Below are 8,243 nucleotides of genomic sequence, written 5' to 3' on the forward strand. Positions count from 1 at the left end.
TATAATTAATTTATCCAAAACAACAAATTCATTAAAATTTTAAGAATAAAAACTACAAATGTAACACTAAAACTACTCTCGTATGAACCACAAAACAAAAAGCGATTCCAACTCCAACCCTTCTTCCCTAATTCCTAATATATTACATTCATTAAAATAATGCTCTATATTATAAAACTATGCATAATAAACCATCGGCATTTGACCATAAAAACTAAAATTCTTAGAGTTAAAATTAAAGTTGTGTTTGTTTATTAATATAACTAAAATTATTTTTAGTTATTTATAAGAAAATAAAGATGAAAATATATAAAAAAAAAAATTATAAATATATTTTAAATAATATTTAAAATTTTCATAATTAAATATCAATTTAAAATTTTATTTGACATAAAATTAAAAAAAATATCCCAATAAAAAAAAAACTCTCGTGGCCCAAAAGTGTTAAAAGTAGTTTTCACTCTATTTTTAGTTTAGTAGGGACCAAGTAAAAGAACAAGTCAAAAACTTCAACATAGACATATATAAACTCATCAAGAGCCGTTGATTTTTGATCAAACGGCTGATATTTGATATCAAGATTCAATTGGCAATACGCCATTTTAGCAATTGTTTGTTGAGGATTTGTTGTTGTCTTCTATATATTCTTCACTCATTTCCCGATTCTACAGTCTCTCTTCCCTTTTCTCTCTCAAAAAAGAGTTTTTTTCCTTTTTTGTTTTGGTGTAAAAGAAGAAAGAAGAAGTAAATTGAAGAGAAAAAGGTGGATAAATTAATGGAATAATAATTCTTTGTTTTTTTTGGGTATTGAATGGTCGTGATAGTGTAGTTTTTATATTTCTTGGGAAAGAAGAGTGGCAGAAAATGGATTTTCAGTTGGTTTTACCGATTGTTTTTTGGATGATTATGGTTAGATAGGTCAGTTTCTTGTGAATTTTTTGGAATTGGGTTTGGAATTGATGAGGCAAAAATGAATTGTCAGTTGTTTTTTCTCACTTTTATATGGTTTTTTGGATTTGGGTTTGGAAGTAAAGTGGCAAAAGTTGGATTTTTAGTTGGTTTCGTGAATTGTCTTTTGGGTGATTATGGTGTTATAGTTCAGTTTTCTGCGATTTTTGTGAATTGGGTTTGGAATTGATCAGTCAAAAAATGAATTTTCAGTTGTTTTTCTCACTTTTATGTGATCTTTTGGATTTGGGGTTGGAAGTGAAGTGGCAAGAAAATGGATTTTTAATCGTTTTCGTGAATTGTCTTTTGGTTGATTATGGTGTTAATAGTTTATTTTTCTGCGATTTTTGTGAATTGGGTTTGGAATGGACGTGGCAAAAAAATGAATTTTCAGTTGTTTTTCTCACTTTCATGCGATTTGGTGAATTGGGTTTTGAAGTTAGATAAGAAAAAATGATTTTTCAGTTGTTTTTATCAATGGGATTTTGACTGATTATGGTGTTGTAGTTCAGTTATCAATCGCTTGGGCTGATTATGGTGATATACTTCACTTTCTTGTGATTTTTTTGGATTGGGTTGAGGCAAGAATGAATTTTTGATCGGTTTTACCAATCGTCTTTTGGTTGATTATGGTGATTTTGCTATTTGGGTTTGGAATTAATTAAGCAAGAATTCATTTTCAGTTGTTTTTATCAATTGGATTTTAGCTGATTATGGTGATACAACTCACTTTCTTGTGATTTTTTGAATTGGGGTTGAGGCAAGAACGAATTTTTAGTTGGTTTTGTTAATGACTTTTGGTTATGGTGCTATATAGTTCACTTTCTTGTGATCTTTTTGAATTAGGTTGAGGCAAGAATGAATTTTTATTGGTTTTATCAATTGTCTTTTGGTTGATTATGGTGATATAGTTAAGTTTCCTGCAATTTCGCCAGTTGGGGTTGGAATTAATGAAGCAAAAAATGAACTTTCAGTTGTATTTATCAATCGTCTTTTGGCTGATTATGGTGATATAATTCAGTTTTCTACTATTTTATGAATTGGGGTTGAAGTGTTTAGCTGATTATGATAGTATAGTTCACTTTCTTGTGATTTGTTTGGATTGCGTTCGGCAGTTGTGAAGCAAAAATGAATTTTCAGTCCTTTTTCTCAATAATCTTTGACTGATCATGATACTATAGTTCATTTATTGTGATTTTTCGGATTGCGTTGGAAAGTAGAGAGAGCAAAAAATGAATCTTCGATCGTTTTTGTCAATACTGTTTAGCTGATTATGATACTATAGTTCACTTTCTCGTGATTTTTTTATTTAGGTTTGGAAATAGAGAGGCAAAAAAGAATTTTTCAGTAGTTTTTCTCAATCATCTTTTGGCTGATTATGGTGCTATAATTTCGTTTCCTGCGAATTCGTGAATTGGATTTTCAGTCCTTTTGATATTCTCTGGTTTGCTTGACTGACTTCCTTAGTGACTTCTTGATGACCTTTTTTTAATTTTCTCCTTTTTGATTGTTATCTTGTTGATCAGTTTATTGGGATTCTATGTATTAACTGCGTTTAGTTTTTTAATTGATTGCCAACTTTACGTGCATCGGATGAAAGTTTTGGTATCTACTTTTGTTGGTTTGAAGTCTCTTGGTAGATTTTAGTTTCTTTTTTTCTATAGTTCAGTGATTGAGTTCATAAGTTACTATTGGCCTTATATTATATTGCTGACTTATTTTTCCCTTTATTCTTGTTAGCTCTTCTGGATGAATCTTTTAGGTTGTTATTTATGTTATTTTTTTAAAAGGGCAGCCCGGTGCACTAAAGCTACCGCTATGCGCGGTGTCCGGGGAAGGGCCCCACCACAAGGGTTTATTTTTCTTGATTGCATTAATCCATTTCATTTGTTTTGGAGTTTGACACCCTATTTAAGTATGATCATGTCAAATGTAAGATAAGGAACGGTGGCATAGCAAATTATTCTCGTCAATTATACTGTTTTAGCTATTGGATTTGGTAGTTGATCTTTGAATTCTGTTCAAAGATGCGTGCGAATTACCAATAAGTCTATTTGAATAAAAAGGATGACGGAAAAAGAAAAAGAATTGGCTTTTGGATGTGTTAGTGCTGCTAATATCCCACTAGAGAAGGTTCATAAGTTTTGAAATAGAATCTAGGGGAATGGTTTTTGATGATATTATGAGTTGAAGGGCAGCCTTGGAGTAACTGGTAAGTTGCTGCTATGTGACCAGGAGGTCACAGTTCATGCCGTGGAAACAACCTCTTTGGTCCTTGTGGTCCGGCCCTTTACCGTACTCCGTGCATAGCGGGATCTTTAGTGCACCGGGCTTCCCTTTCATGAGTTAGTGAGAGTTTTAGTCAGCTCATATATGAACTGTTATGAATTTCAAAATGATTTATGTTTGACGCTTTTTGATTTTGATCACCTAAAAACTAGATGTCTGCTTAATATGAATGAAGTTTCTCTTAGCTAATTGCTAACAGTTTTTGAACAATTGAACTTGATCATTGTTTTTGAAATTTTAGAGATTAGTATTTTACTGAAATCCTGTTCTATCGTGAGAGTTGTTGCCAGCTGCAAAAGAAATGTCGTCTCAGACATATATAACTTCCTTGTTGTAAGGCCTAATCAACGATTGCTAATTTAAGACTATATGGTTTGCGCAGAAATAAATGGTGCTTCGTGTAAGACATGGAGGAATATTCTGTTAAAAGAGCTGGCAATGGGCTTGTCGCCCCCAGAAGAGGTTTAAGGGAAACGGCTGAAAGCAAAGATAAAAATGTTCAGTATTGTTCTAGACTTGGATGTAGTGGCCGAGTCAATTATGCGAAGAGTACCAGAGTTGGAGGAATGGAGAAACCCAGACCTCTGAGGCCTGCTTTTGGTTCTTCAAATGGAAAGGAAGTAATTGGGAGTTCATCTGTGACATCTTCTGGAATGACTAGTGCAAGAAGGTCAGGCAAGGAATCTCAGAGAAAATACTTTTCTAACGTTGAAAATAAGCCATCAGATACCCGTTCCTTAAATGAAGAGCCAGAAGTTTTAAAACAGTTGCAGTCATCGACTGAGCATCAATTCCATACTGGATCCAGCAAAGTTTTATTTGCAGAAGTTGGCTGTTCTAGTGGAACACCGAGCAATAGACCTCAAAAAATATTTGGTCAGGGACCTGGTTCTTCCAGCCAAAAGAGTCCAGTGGATTCCTCGGTTTCGTCATCATCTAAATGTATTAGTGCTGGGACAAGGGGAAGTAGTAGTGGGGAGGGATATAGGTTGAAAAATCTGAAGTGCAATTCCGTATCGGATGCCCTCTCATATAGTTATTCACCATCAGAATCAAGTATTAGTAGAAGGGACACAGTGAAAAGGAGAAATACTGAAGGTGAAAGCAGTTCATCATCTAAAGGGAAGAAAATGAGCGGGGTATCACGAAATGAAGGACGTGTCATTCGTCCCGCTATTGGAATCTCCATCTCTGATTCAAGGAGTAGTAGAAGTTCGGATTGCAATGAGGGGAATCGTGCTGTATCAGTTAGGACCCACAGGTCTATGAATGCGAGTACTAGGTTAAGGGGTCCGATTCAGGATTCATTGCATACTAAGTCGTCTTCTGGCTTAAGCCGAAATTTACCTCAGCCTAAAACTCCAATTCTAGATATACCTAGTTCATCTAGTCAACTTTTCACGGATTCCTCATCAAGTGATTATAGTGCTTATAGTTTACCTGGAAATGATGACGAAGATGATGAAGATGAAGACGAAGGTGATGATTTACCTGGTGCAGTACCATTCACTTCAGCAGAAATCGACATTAATCGATTTGTGAACCGTGAAGGTTTTCAGCGATATAACATGGATGGAGTTGCTCAGGTATTTTCTTGGAGGAATTCAGATTTAATCTACTTTCTAAAGCTTACTGATATTGAAGTATTTTGGTCTTGCTTTACTTTACAGGTATTGCTAGCACTTGAGAGAATTGAACAAGATGAAGAGTTATCTTATGAGGTAGTCAATGTTTAATTATTTTTATGAGGTAGTCAATGTTTAATTATTTTTCTTCTCCTGTGAGTTTCCTATTTTGGTTTGTGAACGCGCTCTTGTTTTCTATCTACAGCGACTACTAGCGTTGGAGACCAATTTGTTCCTCAGTGGCCTTAACTTCTATGATCAGCATAGAGACATGAGACTAGATATCGATGATATGTCCTATGAGGTCTGCTTTTATTTCTTCTCTCACAACTTATATGATATTATTACTATTTAACGAGTGTAACATGGTAGGTAGTATTGTGTTGTTTTGTTATCCGTCCATACTAGTAGTTGTAGTATTTCTCCTGTAGTTCTTGTCCTTTGATTTCTGTTATTATTTGTTGTCTTATACTTACACTATCATATTATTTTACACTATCATATTATTTTGTTGCAGTGACTCTCCTATTACTATGTGCTATTTCTTGTATCTCTGTTAGTTTCTTTTCTGGACTGCTTTGGACTATTTTTTTCCCTTGAGCCGAGGGTATATCGGAAACAACCTCTCTACCTCTGAGGTAAGCGTAAGGTCTGCTTACGCTATACCCTCCTGGACTGCATTTTGTGGATTATACTGGGTATATTGTTGTTGTAGTAACAATGGTGTCTTTGGCTATGCCTTCCTCAAACACTTCGATAATTTAATGAATGTTCTATAGTACTCATTTTTGGTTTTTAGAACTGTATATTTCGTCTTTAAAGTATGGAAAATCCATATTTTAAATCAAGTCAAAAATTTAGAGAGATAGTCCTCATTGTCGAACCCCATCACTCATGTGTGTTCTTATTTGCAAGAATTGAGGGTTATTATTTGAAGTTTTCTTAGCTGAAAGCACCTCAAATAAAGTTCTCCCACCAGTCTAGCATGATACTTCTACATCATCTTAAAATGATCTTTTTATATCCATCGTTTGATAAATGATTGTTGATTTTTTAATAGGAATTATTAGCACTTGAGGAGAGGATTGGCTCTGTTAGTACAGCTCTGCCCGAGGAAGCACTATCAAAGTGCCTCAGGAGAAGCATTTATCAAGGTATGGCTTCAGAGACAGAAACACTAGAAGCTGACGGGGATGGAGATGACGTCAAGTGCAGCATTTGTCAGGTTGTCGTCCTATTTTAAGCATATTTACCCATTAATTCATCGTTCATATTTTTCTTTTTCATGTTCGATATTTTTATAGGATTGCATTAGGTATTCCGTTGCCTATGAAATATCTTTTCAAGTGGAGAGAAATCAAATGCTATTAGATAATGTTCACCTGACGACATTAGTATTTTTTGATTATTTGTTGTTGCCTTTGATCTTTATTTAACAAAGTATTTTCCTCTTGCTCGTTTTCAAGAAAAAACATATCCCTCTTGTAATTGCTTCTTAATATTTAACATGCTTACTAGTTTTTGCTCGAGGACCTTAAAAATTTGTAGTGGTGTTTGAAAAAGTGAACCTAGAACTCTTGTTAATGCTTATGTGCTTCCGATGTCTGGGTCCATAGACTTTTCGAGGACCTAACTTTGGCAGGTCTAATCATGCCATCGACATTTCCAAGCTTCTAATATGTTGCATCGTCTGTGTGAGACAAAGCTTATATATGAAAACTCAGCAAGTTTGGATCGGCTATATGAATCCTCATTGACCATATCACTGTCCATATGAATCGATTTTCTAACCATTGCGATGATCATACGTTATTGCAGGAGGAGTACGTGATTGGAGATGAAATAGGGAACCTGGGATGTGAGCACGGGTATCATACCGAGTGCATAAAGCAGTGGTTTAAGCTCAAGAACTGGTGCCCTATCTGTAAGGTTGCAGCAGAATCACCGAAAACGCTATCTTAGTTTTTGAAATCTTTAAGAATACTTTAACCCCAGATGTGGGAAGCTGTAACAGTTTCCCTTGTGTACAAATTCATCTAGGGCTGGTTTTTGTGGATTTCTTCAATTCATTTTTCTTGTACTTAATTTGCTCTTGCCATATGAACCAATAAGCCCAGGCCTTTTTTCTGGCTTTGTGGTGGTGAATGCTATCATATTCATTTCCTTCAACCTTTGCTAGTGTTACAATAATTTTCTTGCTCTAATCGCGTTTTTATATCGATAAACACATTTTGGAGTAACTGGTTAAGTTGCTGCCATGTGACCAGGAAGTCACGGGTTCAAGTCTTGGAAACAGCCTCTGGCAGAAATGCGAGGTAAGATTGCGTACAATACACCCTTGTGGTGGCGCCCTTCTCTGGACCTTGCGCATATCGGGAGCTTTTGTGCACCGGGCTGTCCTTTTTAGTCCTTAAAATATAGCCTCGCAAAGTAGGGGTATGGTATGCACACATCTTATTCTCCCCCACTTGTGGGATTGTTGCAGTCCATAAAATATCAGCCCAACAAAGAGGTGAGCCATTGAACAGCAAGAAATGGATTTTGAATCCTATGGTAAATGTTTTAAGGCTGAGTTACAACGATTATACTACTGTTTCAATACAAAATATAAAATATAATTAGTGTTATCAAGTGTTTTAGTAGCTTACTTGTATATATATTTTTATCGGAAACAACCTCTCTACCCCCATAATGGTAAGGGATAAGGACCGCATATATCTTAACTCTCTTCAAACTTCACTTATGACTTATAGAGTGACTTCACTTATGACATGAGATTACTCTGAATTTTTTCTAATCAAATAATAGAAGAGGGATACATGCTGAAGGTAATCCAAACCCCTATAATAACATTCACCAACAATCAAGTACTCCCTTAGTCGCAATTTGTATGAGTTCGTTTGAATTGACACGAAGTTTAAGAAAGAACGAAAGACTTTCGAAGTCTGTGGTTTAAAATGAGTCGTAGATGTTTACTATAGATCACTTCATTAAGGATAAAATGAATTACTAAATACTGACTAAAAAGGGAAGCGAGAAAGCGAGTCGTATAAATTGCGATGGAAGGAGTAATAATCTTTACAATAAAAATGTAAAGTTGGATATTGAGAAATCACAAAAACATGTGGTACATCATACTTCAATCTCCCAAGTCCAATTGGCCAATCTCATTCCGTGCTAGCAAGTTAGTTTCATGTCGACTTGGTGGAACAATCACATCAATAAACACGAAAATCGAAATTGAAACTGAAACTTGATAACGAACGTGGACTAACCCAGATAGAGTCATGGACAACATGAATTCGTGACATACCTAGAATTGATTCATTTCATCGATAGAAATGAGTCAAGTTACCTAAGGTGACACACTATATACATCAG

The 8,243-nt window shown here is 35.2% G+C and overlaps 1 protein-coding gene across 2 annotated transcripts; it reads left to right on the top strand.

Annotated features, from left to right (window-relative positions):
• The first annotated feature begins 565 nt into the window (after window positions 1-565).
• Window positions 566-7,031, top strand: LOC107850904 (E3 ubiquitin-protein ligase MBR1). Of its 2 annotated transcripts, none has more exons than XM_016695715.2 (6): window positions 566-763; window positions 3,620-4,823; window positions 4,908-4,958; window positions 5,068-5,166; window positions 5,923-6,087; window positions 6,681-7,031. In XM_016695715.2, the coding sequence occupies exons 2-6, from the start codon at window positions 3,645-3,647 to the stop codon at window positions 6,822-6,824; spliced, it is 1,638 nt and encodes a 545-aa protein (XP_016551201.1). In that variant the 5' UTR covers window positions 566-763; window positions 3,620-3,644; the 3' UTR covers window positions 6,825-7,031. The 2 variants fall into 2 exon arrangements, with proteins under 2 accessions (XP_016551201.1, XP_016551202.1); XM_016695716.2 differs by having other exon boundaries at window positions 631-918.
• Window positions 7,032-8,243: the final 1,212 nt, after the last annotated feature.

Source organism: Capsicum annuum, chromosome 12 (genome assembly GCF_002878395.1).
Source record: "Capsicum annuum cultivar UCD-10X-F1 chromosome 12, UCD10Xv1.1, whole genome shotgun sequence".
Classification (NCBI taxonomy): domain Eukaryota; kingdom Viridiplantae; phylum Streptophyta; class Magnoliopsida; order Solanales; family Solanaceae; genus Capsicum; species Capsicum annuum.